The sequence below is a fragment of the Sceloporus undulatus genome, chromosome 6 (assembly GCF_019175285.1).
Source record: "Sceloporus undulatus isolate JIND9_A2432 ecotype Alabama chromosome 6, SceUnd_v1.1, whole genome shotgun sequence".
NCBI classification, from domain to species: domain Eukaryota; kingdom Metazoa; phylum Chordata; class Lepidosauria; order Squamata; family Phrynosomatidae; genus Sceloporus; species Sceloporus undulatus.
Window position 1 is genome coordinate 135000400 of NC_056527.1, and position 14674 is coordinate 135015073.

General features: G+C 40.9%; 1 protein-coding gene across 1 annotated transcript in view; it reads left to right on the top strand.

Moving 5' to 3' along the window:
* The window catches only part of POU2F3 (POU class 2 homeobox 3), an 84556-nt gene that overhangs the window by 52344 nt on the left and 17538 nt on the right, over positions 1-14674 (top strand). The window contains exons 4-5 of the mRNA XM_042475546.1: positions 9026-9130; positions 11384-11486. Of these exons, the coding sequence (XP_042331480.1) occupies positions 9026-9130; positions 11384-11486 (208 nt within the window). The remainder of the gene's footprint in view (positions 1-9025; positions 9131-11383; positions 11487-14674) is intronic.

Here is a 14674-nt window from a genome sequence, read left to right on the forward strand (position 1 = left end):
CAGATGGTTGGAGATAGATAATATAACTCCCAGCCTGATAGAAACCAGGTGACATGAAGACCAGTAATGTCCTATCAGGCTTTATAAAGGCCAAGGTCTGAACATTTGCAGTCTGAACTATTTTTCAATCCACCAGACTAGTCCCTTCCTCACTTCCCCAGCCACCTGTGGCATGATCTCCTAGCCTTCAGATCTCCAGACCTGGCAATGTGTTTTTATATAAGGCTAGAGAACATATGGACCTCTCATTGCTTGTGAATAGTAGCTCCCTTTCCTCTTCATCATTGACCAGGCCAGTTGGGGCTGATAAGTCCAGCAACATCTGGAGAGCCACATATTCCCCATGCAATTCTTTGATCAAAGATATAGTGCATAGCTATTGACTTCCATGTTGGTGGGGCACAGAAACTGAGAAAAGTGTTATCCAAAGCTAGGAACCCTATCTCCAAACTTGGTTCAGCAAATTTGGACTGGAACTCAGAGCAAATAGTCCATTCCATTGGTATGGGAACACTCAGCTGCCGTGAGCCTTTAGTTTAAAATCTGAAAAGAAGGCCTGAAAAAATGTATAACAGCAAAGCAAATTTAGTGGGTGAATGGTAAAAATATTGTACACAAACCTCCTTATTTCAGCATGCCAGGCTCCAGGCGTTGATGTTGAAGGGGTTGAAATGTGACATTGCCTTGTCTTTTTTCTTCACGCTTGATGGAGCATGGTTTTAGCAAGTCGCTTGATAAATAAAACCAGCAGAAGTCATTGTATCAGGGCAAAAATCTAAGATAAAGGATTATGCAGCATACTAAAACAAGAAAAAGGAGAAAGGAAACGTCAACAAGAATTAACACTTGAGTCAATAATTACCAAGCAGATAACCAACTTCAAGCAACTGTCAAAAGTTTGCACAGAACAAAACCTTGAAAGAGATGCAATTAGTGTAATAACAACCCCAAATTATAAAATTGTCCAGGGATAACAAGCATCACAGAAGCTGTATTCAGATGACTTTACATCTCCCCCCCCCCCCCATGCAAACTGTACATTGGAACCACATGCCTGAAAATGACTCTGGTTTACATTTTTCTAAACCCACCAGCATTTGATGGCTCCATTTTTCCATTTCAAAATAATCTCAATTTAGTATCACTTCTGTTTAGTGGAGCACATGCTGTCTCTCTCTTTCGCTTAAAGAGTGGTATGTACAGCTTAACTTAGTGCAGGAATGGGATTAACCCCAGACCTCTAGATGTTGTTGGCATGCATTTTCCTGCAGCCTTAGCCAGCATATCCAATGATGAGAGATGCTGGGAGATACAGTCCAACAACATCTAGACACCACATGATTCCTATGCCCTACTCTAAACTATTCCATTTCCCCCCTAAAACATTTACTCTACTTAAGAGCTTGATGGCATCAGGAAATTCTACAAGTTCAGCTTGTCTCCACCTGCAACTGCAGAGATGGTGGGTAAAACCTTGAGTTCACACCTTTGGAGGCATACATATATCTAAGGAGCACAAGACCTATTTCCAAGGAAGGAATTGGCAATCCCATCAGTATCATTTTTATCTGAGAGGGCATCCACACTGGAGAAATAACCCAGTTTGGCACCACTTGAACTGCCTTGGCTCAAGGCTATGGAATCCTGGGAGTTGGAGTTTGTTGTGGATGTAGCCTCAGTGGAGAAATCATGAAGCTGGAGATTGCTACTGGAGCAAATTTACATTCACCTGTTGCATTCTCTCTCTTCCTTTTTAAATGTTTTACCTAAGCTAATTAGGTTTCAGCATTAAGTCAGACAAAACCCTCAGAAGTTTAGCAAGATTTGGGACTTTGTTTGGATAATCTGCATTCAGAGACACCTCTGGATCTGAATATGCAACTGGAGCTTCATTTAAAAAGTTGGCTCCAGATCCAACTTGTTGTGGTTTGGTTGCATTTCTGATTGATAATGACTAGTGATGGTGAGCAAGAAGATTTGGAAGGAGGGCAGAAGAAAACGCAGAAACTAGGTAAAGCAGGGTTTCTCTTTTTTTAAGGTTTCCGTGAAAATTCAGAGAATCTGGATTGTGTTTGTTTTAAAGGAGAGGTGGGCAGCAGAGAGGCTTTGCTCCAAAGATCCCAGTCCACCAGCCACCTTGTAATGCCAATCCTAACCTCCTGTTTTCATGTTGTTCAAAGCCGAGATGCAAGCAACACACCCCTTTCTGCTTGGCCCACATCCAACGCCTTCTGTTTTGGCAGCAGCAAAAATTGATTTCAGTTTGGAAATGGCTTGCCTCCCTTCCACACTCCGTGCCGATTGGGATCAGACTGCTCATGGGCAACAAGAGCTATCATTCTCGTAGCCGGCATCTTTCCTCCCCCATCTTCAACCTGGTAGCTGTTTTGGATTTTCCTTTCCTGACAAGGACCCATGAATTTATGGGATCTTCACAAGTTGTGATTACAAAGACAGGCCAATTATTATTTTTTTGCATGTTTCCATGCTTGAAGGCAACGAGCCGAGAAAGAACAAGGGGGTTACAAGGTATACATTTCTTTCTTTTCCTTTGTTGCTGGGAAGTTCTTGGCCTCTGATCGATATCGTTGATGACTTGGTAAAGCAGAACAGTTAGGATTATATGATGGCTTTGACCGCAGAATGGAAATGATGTTACTGTAGTCTCTTTTCTAAATGTTCCCTTTATAAACAGGGGGATCTTATTAGAGTGTAAGCTTTCAGGTTGCACAGAGCTCTCTGTCTCTGTTTCTCTCTCTCGAAAGGTTCTCGAATCAGTTCTATGTTATGTTTGCCCCCTACCCTCCAAAATGTAGAGATGGGCATGGTGCATGCTCCCTCTCAATGTTGTAAGACCTTTTAGTGTGGCAGATTCTACGCTAAAACTCCTCTTACAAGGTAGTTTTTGCTTTGCAAATAGTCTTATCGGAAAACTTTTCCACTTCTTGGCTCCCTCCACTGGCAGGAAGATACATTGCTACTAATAATTTTTGGAGAAGCCTGATAGTTTGGTGCAGGGAAAGACAGCTTTCTTGACTATAAAATAAAATCCAGAGTACACATTGCGTTAATGCTGTTAGTAGGCCATCCAGAAGGCAGAAAATTCATCTCACCAGCTTTTGCAGGCTACTGGTTGCTTCATCAGGAAAAGACAATAAAAATACAAATCAGAAAGGAAAGCGATGGTGTTCAAATCGCAGGTCTAGTTTGGGTGGAAGTTGCCTTTTTTTCGGGCTACACTTCTTAGAGTGTGAACTTTCAGGTTTTCAGAGAGATGCTTTTCAGCTAGAGAGGAGAATTGCTGACACCGCATCTAAATTTTCCTAAAAACAAATGATGTGGATTAGCTGTTTCCAAAAATCCTGTTTACCTAAAGTGGAGGAGAAACATGAGCCAAAGGAGCAAACATGCCTGCAGCCTACTTGAAGTTTTGCATGTGTGGAAGCCTTCTCCTGACTACACTGTTTCTCCAAATCCTACTTATGGTTGTTAGCAAAGGCTGGCTGGAGAAGTGCAATCTTTTCCCTTGTTTGATTGTCTGGATTTTACATAAGCAAAAAATGATCACTGTCATGGGTATTTGAACATGCTGGAATTGAAAGAAAAATGATTAATTTGTTGTTTTTTAAAAAGGTTTGGATACTACATTATAGTGGAGAATCACTGTTGTTACTTTATTTGGAAATGAAAATGAAAGACTGCCAAATAAACATCAAGTGCATGAAGAGTAGAAACAGTGAAATTTTGTGTAACGATAGAAGGTCTTTCAATGCAAAAGCAGACAGCGTGTTGCCTATAGCACTACCAGAAAAGCCATCTTATAAAAAGGGATTAGCAAGAGAAGTAAAAGTAGATAGATCTGAAGAAATTTGGGAGCCCTTTAATACAACCTTTTTCTGGAAAAGTGTATTTTGAATGTTAAAAACAATATGCATCCCAATCATCAGTATTCTGAAGATGAGTTAGATTTACAGTGACAGACAATGCATATTTGGCTTATTAACTAAGATTAATTAGGGGGAAGAAAGAGGGAAGGGATTTGAATGTCATAGATATATAATTATATAATATAGTATTATAATTTGAATGTTATAGATATATTAAGGAAAATTTGTAATGGGGAAATGCATTTTTTTGTTAATGGTTACAGAAGGCTCTGAAAATATGCCTGACAATACAGAATCCCAGACCTAGTGTTTATTTCTTCTCTTTGAAAGATGCATAAACCTTTTCTAAAGATAGCTAGCCTAACATAAAATCAGTACATTATAAGGGGAAGAAATACAAAATTTCAGCTCCCCATCTGTCGGGGATGCTTTGATTTGGATTTCCTGCATGGCAGGGGGTTGGACTGGATAGCCCTTGCGGTCTCTTCCAACTCTATGATTCTATGATTCTATAACATTAATCAAAATGATGTTTTAAGTAATTTTGGAGTCTGGCCTTCTTGAGAGGTTCTTTGGATGATAACGTCTCCTTTAAAAACATATTCAAGGGTAGCCATGTTGGCCATACATCAAAATGCAACAACCCAAAATCGACATAAGAGCAATATCTTTATTTGCTAATCGAAATGCAGAAAATTCATCATACAAGCTTTTGAATCTCCATTGGCTTCTTCATCAGGCAAAAGTCGTTTAAAAATCTTACAGGGGAAGAAAAGTGATGATGTTAAAGTCCGGGCCCATTTTTTGTACACAACATCATCACTTTTCTTCCCTTGTGTGTGTTTTTTTCAACATCTTTTGCTGATGAAGAAGCCGGTGGAGCTTTGGAAGCTTGCATGGTGGTTTTTCTTCATTTTGGTTGCCAATAAATGTATCGCTCTTTGGTCCATTTTGAACTGTTGTATAACATCGCCTTACTTACGCTCCTATACAGGACCTGAGTTTCACAATTTCTTACTACCATTTTTGCAAGTCTTTTCCATGTCTTTACCCTCAGTATTCTTCCACATTTTTCAATACACACACACACACAAATATCTATGCATAACTGATTTGTTAACGTAGATAAAGCAATTGATTTTGCATGACTAACCCCAAAGCTTAAGGATGTTCCTTTCTTGGACCCCAGCTTTCTGAATCTGCCAGTCAATATGGTCAATGGCTAGTAACTTTTCTGAGTCTGAACAATGCAGTCGACTTTAAAAAGAGGTAACATGCAAAAACCTAATAGCGATGACAATGAAATAAAATACAGTACTTAGGAATAAATTGATCAAATTCCCAAGTGATGTTTCCAAACCTGTACATGACTGGCTGGTTGGTTTGGGCATTGGTTATTTTGCCTGGCATAAGAGATTTATAGTCTAAAAGTCATAATTGTCCCATCCGGTTGAGCTTTTAGATTAGTTTGTCAACGTCTGATCATCCATTATTGACATCAATGCATTTGTTTTGCTTCCAGACCTAAAGTTACACAGAATGGGAAAATGTTAATTATTATGCTTCAGAGAAAATTCATCAAAACGCGTCAACATTTTAAAGCGGAACAAGTAATTGATTGTCTAGATGAGGCATGTTGCTGCCATTTACTGAACTGTAAATGTGTTTCTTTTTCTTTCTTTCTTTCTTTCTTTTCCATGGAAGTTGTAAATTAGGAGCTTGGCAAATCCCACAGCTCTCTTACCTATGAAAATGAGCAGGCAGGAGGAAAAATATATATATATATCCTAGAATAATACTAGCGTAAAAAGAAGGTGATGATGAATGGGAATGAATAAGTAAGAAGAAATTGTTTTATAAAAACCCACAAAAAAGGTTTAGATAACATGGGAATCATAATGGCAACAATTATCTCCGTTCTGTTCATTTGAGATCTGTTAATTTAATCAACGCAGAATTGTTCAAAGCTTGCTTTAAGCAATTTCTCTTTTTGCTTAAAGAATTTCTCTCTTTCACTTTCTCTTTTATCTATTTTGCCAAATGCATATCCTCAACATTTATTAGCTTCTCTACAAAATTATGATGAGAGGGTTGTCTATACCAAATAGATCCAAGACTAGTAGGGGACGTTTCTGTCACCTGTTGCCACCTGGGCCTTCAAACCCAAATAAACAATTTCCAAAGAAGCACCTACATTCAAAATTTGATCCATCTGGAGACATTATGTAGTGGAAGAGGCCAAAATATCATCAGCTTGGCACAGCGTGAAGAAGAAATAACTTATGTTCCTAACTACAGGAAAAGAGATTCCACCTAAACATTAGCAGGAATGTACTGATAATAAGAGATGTTCAACAGTGGAAAATGCTGCCTTGCAGAGTGGTGGAGTCTCCTTCTTTGGAGGGTTTTAAACAGAGACTGGATGGCCATCTGTTGGAAGTGTTTTGATTGTGTATTCCTGCATGACGGGCGTTTGAACCTGATGCCCTTTGGAGTCTCTTCCAAATCTATGATTATTTTAATCTACACTGATATCTACCAGCATTTAGCATCGTGGGACAACTTCAGACTCTCATTTTAAAGCAGAGGGGGAAAAACATTCCCACTTCCCTTTCCCCCCCCCCCCCCGACTTCAGACATACAGTCACCCCTCCGTTTTTGCGGGGGATCCACTCTGGAAACCCCCCCCCCATGGAAAATTGCCAATATTGAAGTCCCTATTGACTTCAGTGGCAGTTACCCCACATGTATTTTGGATTGTAGATTTTAGATTGTAAGCCTGAGGGCAGGGAACCGTCTGACTAAAAAATTGATGTACAGCGCTGTGTAAACTTACAGCGCTTTATAAATAAAGGTTAATAATAATAATAATGTATTTCCAAGGGATGTGGACTCCAAGTCTGTGAAAACAGAGGGACGACTGTTTTCTAACTTCTAACATGTTGTCCCTCCTTTTCACACACTGCTATTCACTTTTGTTTTCAAACTAAAGAGCCCCAACTTCAAAGGGAGAATTGTATGTGGCAGCATCCACACTGCAGAAATAATCCAGTTTGCCACCACTTTAACTGCCCTGGCTCAATGCTAAGGTATCCTGAGAAGTGTCATTTTGTGAGACGTTTAGCCTTCTCTGTCAGAGAGCTCTGGTGCCACAACAAACTACGATTCCAAAAATCGCATAGCACTGAGCCATGGCAGTTAAAGCGGTGCCAAACTGGATCATTTCTGCAGTGCAGATGCAGCTGGTGTCTACTCATCGGGCGTTTTTCCCACCCGTGGTGATGTGGATGTCCATGGAGAGCCTCTGATGGTTTTTCTCCTTCTGGGGACGTTTTGGAAATGCAAAGTAGTGGTTTTGGGGGCTGTCAAACAAACATTTTCCCCCTCTTAATTCTTCCTGCAAAGTGTGACAAATGAATGAAGCTGGGGGAGGGGGTTGAGACATTTTTCTCATCTTCTTGCCCTGGGCCAGCACTTTGTGGTTTTCAGCTGGGCTCTGTTCTCTTGCCAGGCAAGTAAACGATCATTAGTCATTATTATCATCAAAGAGAGGGGACAAGTACACAAAATACCTGGGCTGGGATAAAAGTTGTGTGAATCCTTCTTAAGCACACTTTTCAGAGGATGCGGCTCTGTTTTTATATTTTTGAGCTTCAACCCAATTATTCTCCGTTACTCTAAATACTGCGGAATCTGTTTTACTGTCTTCATCATTGTCTGTCCTGTCCATATTTGCATCCATTCACCAAACCCGGGATGTAAGGAATACTCACCGGCTTGACAAGAAAGGATGCCTCAACACACTGAAATGTTCTGTCAATTTGAGCAAGATTTTTTTGCACTTGGGACATTATTTTGTGGGAAAAAAATGTTTTGCACAAATCAGCTGGCTCTTCTTTTAAAAATCATTTCAGTGCCAGATATTTGACACAAAACACCATATGATTGCACGGAAAACAGTGCATATGCTGGATATTTGCCGTAATAAATGGAATGAATGAATTGTGAGCCTCCTCCAATCCCACAATGGGAGAAAGGATATAAATGAAAAAGAAGAAACAAAGTGCTTATCTTGGGGGTCATTCACACTATAAAATAACCCGGCGTGGAGCAGGCAAAAACACAACTTTCCCTGGTGCATTTGGCACCAGGTAAATACCCGCATCTTTTTTGGGACGCTGGAGCAATTCTCATCTGCAGAAATGTGAATGCAATGCTGAATCGATTTGTATCATGCAGCACTGTTCAGGAAATGGAGGTGCCTCCATTTTGATCCAGAATGGTGGTGAATCAGAATGGTGAATTGGATTTACCTGCCACAGAGAGATTGGCTGCCTTAAAACCTGGGAATGGTGAATCAATTCGAAATCGATTCACAGATGTGAATCTCTCCACGCAAAAAATGTGTGATTGACCTCTTACTTCCAACAAGTTTATGTCTGGACCTCAAGTGTGTGTTTTTTTCTCAGCTGAGACCATACTGTATTGGTTCTGAGAGTAGAAATCTTGGGTAGCATTGAAACATTCTATACCTGTAACTTTATGTTGCCATCCCTTTCCTTGGGTAGCTAAAATGGCTTTCTCAGCATCGCCTCCATCTCAGCTAGGTTGAGCATGCAAAGCTTGTTATGGTATGTGCCAGCCTGCTCACATGTAGGGTCTCTGTGCCAGTTGGCATGGTGGGCAGGCTTACAAGCCAAAATCCATATAGCACTGAAATAGGAAGGAGAAAGCCATGGAGAACAGCCTGAATGGAAATACAATGGTAGATAGTCCTCCACACCCTTTATTGGAACTTTGTTGGATGAGCCCTAAGCTTTCCTTTCCAAACATTTCTCCCCAGTTCCTTGTTCATGTTTATAGTGATATAAAACCTCGGACAGCCTGCTGGGAAAGGTCCTTTTAAAGGATCAGTGTTGTGTTTCTGTTACTGATTTGCTATTAATTTGCTTTAGCTTTGAGCTGTGTTTTAACATTGCAAGTGGGTTAACTGTATTCTCACCGTATCATCTTTTGTGTTTCGACCCATGCCTGTTTTCAAACTCATTGTGAGCCTTTTTAATATCCCATTTCTAGGAGAAAAACAGAGTACAGGTCAAACCGGTAATCAAGTGTGGTTCTTTTGCTTTCCCTTGTAGATTAAAACAGAAGACCTCAGCGACTCCTTGCAAGCTGCCATCCCCTCCAGATCGAGTCACCTACCCCAGGGGCCATCAATGATGCCTGGAGGGCAAATTACAGGGGTAAGGAGGAATGGGGGCATTTTGTACAGGCATCTGCTGATGGATGAGTGTTCCTTAGAGAAATGGTCTGAATTTCAAAGCACTTAGTGCAGCAGCCCTGCTGAAAATGGTCATATTTGGATCTGTTCATTGGAAAGCCAACATGGTGTAGTGGTTTGAGCATTAGATGACAACTCTAGAGACCAGAGTTCAAATCCCCTGTCAGCCACAGATCACATTCTTGCAAATCACACTCTCTCAGCCTCAGAGGAAGGCAATGACAAAACTCCTCTGAACAAATCCTTGCCAAGAAAACCCCATGATAGGGTCATCATAAGTTGGAAATGAAGGCACACAACAACAACAACAACAACAGTGGAAAGCCACCTGAGAGGACTTATCTATGGATATGAAGATCTTTCAGTCTTGGCTTCCCTGGAGCCCACTTTTCAATCTTATTTCATATCAAGTTGCAAGACTTGAGCCTAAACCCACAGTATAGTCCTCACATCTACCGAATCCACTGGAAAATGTAAGACAACACTTATGTAAATTTCATTGATTCAAAAGATTCAGTCTATTTGGAAGTATCAATTAGATTTAGGCCTTTGTTCCTTCTTACTGCATTGACATTTGTGCATTGACATTTTCCTAATTTGTACATCTATTTGTGCAGTTTTCTTCTTACTCACATTTTCCCCATTGACTAAAGTGTGTTTACATGTACTCTCCCCTCCCCCAAATTTTATCTATCCACATATCTAAAAAATGTGCACTGTTTTGTGCACATTTTAATTCTCAGAAACACTGTGCAAGCCTCACAAATGCACAAGGGTTTGAGATGAGATGAGTGTTTCCTTTCAACAAGTCTCAAGTCGTGGGGAATTTTTTTTTTTCATCAAGACCATATAGAGTTTAGCAAAAATTTCTTTCTACTCACACCCTGACCCTGAGTTCCTTCATGGAAGAACAGATGTTCAGATCATAAATCAATAATGATAAATAATAAGAGAGGTAGAATGTCCATGATAGGTTTGCCTTAAGTTGCAAACAACTTGAGGGCACACAACAACAGAATGCCAAAAGTTATATATAAATATATAGCCTCTAGTAGCAGTAACAATGTCCTTTTCTTTATGCGCCCTTTCCTAAAGTTGGAAGACCTAAAAATGGTAGTGCTGGCCTAAAGGCTGGACTTTTACAATGTGCTGTACTTTGGGTTACCTTTGTACCAAGTTTGGAAACTTCAATTAGTTCAAAACATGGAAGCTAGATTGATCGCTGATACATCTGGGAGTGAGCATATCACACCAATATCAAAATCTCTCCACTGGCTCCCAGTTAGCAACGCACAAAGTGTTGATTATTAGCTTTAAAGCCCTACATGGTTTGGGTCCAGGCTACCAATACTAGAGTGCTTCCTCCTGTATAATCTGCCCCTTACACTCAAGTCCTCTGTGGGACACTTACTATTTCAAAGGACTTCCCCAGCCTCTCCTGGAGATACTGGGAATGCACATAGGATCTCCTTTATAACATGTATAAAGGAGTAACATGTGCTTTATGTAGAGCAGAAGCTGAAGACCTTCTGAAATATGCTGATATCACTGTCGTAGGGTAGGCGTCTGCGTGTGTACATTGTTTCACAACATCTGAAACTACAGTAATGAATCTGCAATATAACAATGCTGAGTTGCCAAATTGTTTTTGCACACCTCAGTACTGGGCTGTTTCCTCCCCAACTGGTTATGTTTTGATAGTAAGATCAGTTGCTAAATGGAGAAGAGCTGGTGTGTCGAGAGCGCTGCCAGGTTTGCTATCCTGAGAAGAAGGACATCATAACAAGTGGCGCTTTGCCACTGAACTGTGACCCTTTCAGTCTTCAACTGCTTCCCTAGGTTAAGAAAAAGCTCCCTGGATATTCAAAGTGAACAAATCGAGAAGAAGGTTATAACCAAGTATAAACACATTAGCTTTCTGTATTCAGTGAGTCCTTGTGAGGGGAGAAAATATTCATAGGCTAGACACCCCACGTTCAACCACTATCATTTGGGCCACCAATAGAAATGTGTTTTGATTTCTAGGGTTGAGATGAATTTTGGCTCCAAGATCTGAGCTGCTAACCCACAAGAAATCAAATCATGTGTAAATTCCCCAGTGCTTTCCTCTACTGAGCATGCAGTTGGGATGGGCAAACGATGGAGGGATTAGAGGGCTGTGTGGAGGCATTCTATTGTGCTGTGTTTGACTTGCATTCTTGTCTTCTTTATCTAGGATATGAGTTCTCTTCATACTTTGCAACAACTTGTGCAAGTCCCCGGCCACATGCAATCCGTCCCCCTATTCCTTCTTTCTCAGGGCCCAGCAGGGCAACAAGGTAATGTATGCAATATCCCTGTTTGTTATCTCCATATGTACATATGCAGTTTCCTTGTCTACAGACTACAGATTCCCTTCGGCTAACATTATGTGCTTCAGTTGGCTGCTGTTTTCCAAAATCTAAGTCCCGTGGGGAAAGCAAAAGGTATAGTCAGCCAACGTGCTGCCGATCTATGTGCTTGCATTTCCTCCAAGAACGTGGGCAAGGAATCCTCCTCTTGCCAAGATGTTTGTCATTGTGCCACCCTTTCATCACAGCAGTTGTCAACTTTGCCTGGGCCAGTCCTGGGCCAAGGTTTCAGTTCTGGGCTAGGGTATTTCATAGAGTGGAAAGTGTTAATTTTCTGGGATGACAACTCCTAAAATCCCCCCAGTTGGAGAAAATCTGGAAGCTGTCATCTCAAAAATGCAACTTTTCCAAGCTCAGGTACAGTGGACCCTTAGTATCTGCTGTGGTTTGGTTCCAGGACCCTGCATGGATACCAAAATTTGTGGATGCTCAAGACCCATTAAATACAATGGCATCGTAAAATAGTGTCCCTTAGACAAAATGGCCAAATCAAGGTTTGCTCTTTGGAAAGTTGAATCCATAGATAAAGAATCCATGGATGCAGAGGGCTGACTGTATATCATGAAAAATCTCTGTGTGACATTTATGTGCTAGTTTGTCATCCTTATGGTAACCAATGTCATAATGAAAGGCGGTATATACAGGCATCAATTAGTTGACAAAGGCCTGATACAGACAGCCAGAATAAAGCTGCTTCGAGTCATTTTGCAAGTATGCTATTTAAATGATACATGCATCCTAAGTGTCCAGAAGCCGCACCAAAGCCACACTCCAATCCTAAGGACTGGAGTGTGGCTTTGGTGCAGCTTCCAGACTCTTAGGACATATGCATCATTGAAACACCATACCTCCAAAGTGACTCGAAGCAGCTTTATTTTGGCTGTCTGTATAGGGCGAAAGTCTCTGGCCATGAGGCTCCTTTTTACAAAGGCTTGTTATTCCCTGCCAGACCCCAACTTTCCTTCCCCCTGCCTAGCTGGTAATGTTTTTAGCAGCATCAGCATTGGAATGAAGGCTGGAAAAACACTGACTTTCTGGGCCAGGTTGCAATAGTGTATCTATAGTAAATAAAGCTTGAGCTGAGAAAGAATAGGATTCTGCTCTAGCCAATCCTACTGTAGCTGTTTGTGCTTTCTTACAATAGGCAAGGAAACAGCAGCTCCCTCCAGAATCCATTACTGAGCATACATGACAAACAAAACAGAGAGAAAAGGGGAATACCTGCTGTATAAGCCTAGCATATATATATATTTAGAAATCCCATAGATATATAGGTTTGGCCTCCAAAGTAGAAATAATAAGAAAAGTGGAAGCTGGGGCAAGAAAACATAATTTCTGGATGCATTTTTGAAGAAGCTTTCAAATGGTCCCTAGAAGGTTCAAGCATGCTTCTGTTTGCCTCTGCAACACTTACTTGACTTGGTTATTTCATTTCACATGGAGGTATTGTTAGTTCTGCATAAAAGTTTTGCTCAGAGATGTTGAACTTCTAGGAACCTATCCTTATTCTTATCCATGTCATTTCTGCCTCTGGTACCAAATTGTTTCCTAAAGAAATAATGCCAGGAACACAACTACTTTGTTAACTGAGGTATGCCTATATATTTTGAAACACAGTTGTGGGGAACCTCCTGCTCCTGTTGGGCAGGACTTAAAACCTTTAGTAAGGGAGATTTATTTAGCATGTCAACACATTTAATTTGACGGATGAGCTGTGGAGCTGTTGATGAAGTAGCCTCAAGCTTAAAGAAAAGCATGCTGTTAATAGATGGAGTAATCTTTATGAGTTGGGAAGTGTCTAAGGGTCAATCTGCACCATAGAAATAATGCAGATTGACATCACTTTTACTGCCCTGGCTCCATCCTACAGAATCCTGGGATTTGTAGTTTGGTGGAGGCACCAGCACTGTTTGGCAGAGAAGGCTTAAGGCCTTGCAAAACTACAAATCATGGGATTCCATAGGATGGGGCTATAGCACTTAAAGTGGTGTCAGACTTCATTATTTCTACAGTGTAGATGCACCCTAATTCACATTTCACCTCCACACTGAACTCAGTAGGCATGTCACCCTTAGTTTTAAACCACTTCCCCCTCTGAAATATGAAGATGATATAATACTAACATGGTATAGAGATAGTGGCTGCACCATAATACAGTATGGGAAGTGATTGAGAGGGTCCAACGTATGACTGGGATGCTCCGAAATATTACTTTACTATTATTATTACAGCTAGTACTAGTAGTACTGAGAGCCAACGTGGTGTGGTGGTTTGAGATCTGGATTACATGACTCTGCAGGCTTTGAATACCAGCACAGCCATGTAAACCCATTGGGTGACCTTAGACAAGTCACACTCTCTCAGATGGCAATGGCACACCCTCTCTGAAGAAAACCCCATGAAAGGGTTGCCTTGTTGTGTGCCTTCAAGTCATTTTCAGCTTATGGCGACCCTAAGACGACCCTACCATGGGGTTTTCTCGGCAGGATTTGTTCAGAGGAGGTTTGCCCTTGCTTTCCCCTGAGGCTGAGAGAGTGTGACTTGCCCAAGATCACCCAGTGGGTTTCATGGCTGAACAAGAAATCAAACCCTGGTCTTCAGAGTCATATAGTCCAACATGCAAACCACTATGGCACTTAGAGTCACTATAAGTCAGAAATGACTTGCGGGCACTCAGATCCAGAAGTGAATTATTGCTTAATGTTTTTTTTAATGTATTTCAAAGAGTTTTAGCTACATTGTTTTCCTGTATGGTGTAAGCGCATTGGGTCTCACATGCGAGAAAGGAAGGCTATAAATTAAAGAAAAATTATGAGCTCATTGAGAAGTAAGAGGTTGAATCCAATATCTTGCTAAAACATCTGGAACATCTTTCCTCTCCACCTCCGCTCATTCCTTGTCCATCTAAAACCAGCTCTGGAGGGTTTCTGACCCTTTCAGAGCCATTTTGAGAAGGGTGAAGAAGGGGTTCAATAGGAAGGCATTCATCACCTTCTTGGTTCCGCTAAATTCTGCCATTCCACTGACAAAAGACCACTAGTGAATCCTGCCCATTTTTAGTGATTGCTTTTGAACTCATTGCCCCCTGTCCACTTTTGTCATTGAATACGTGGATG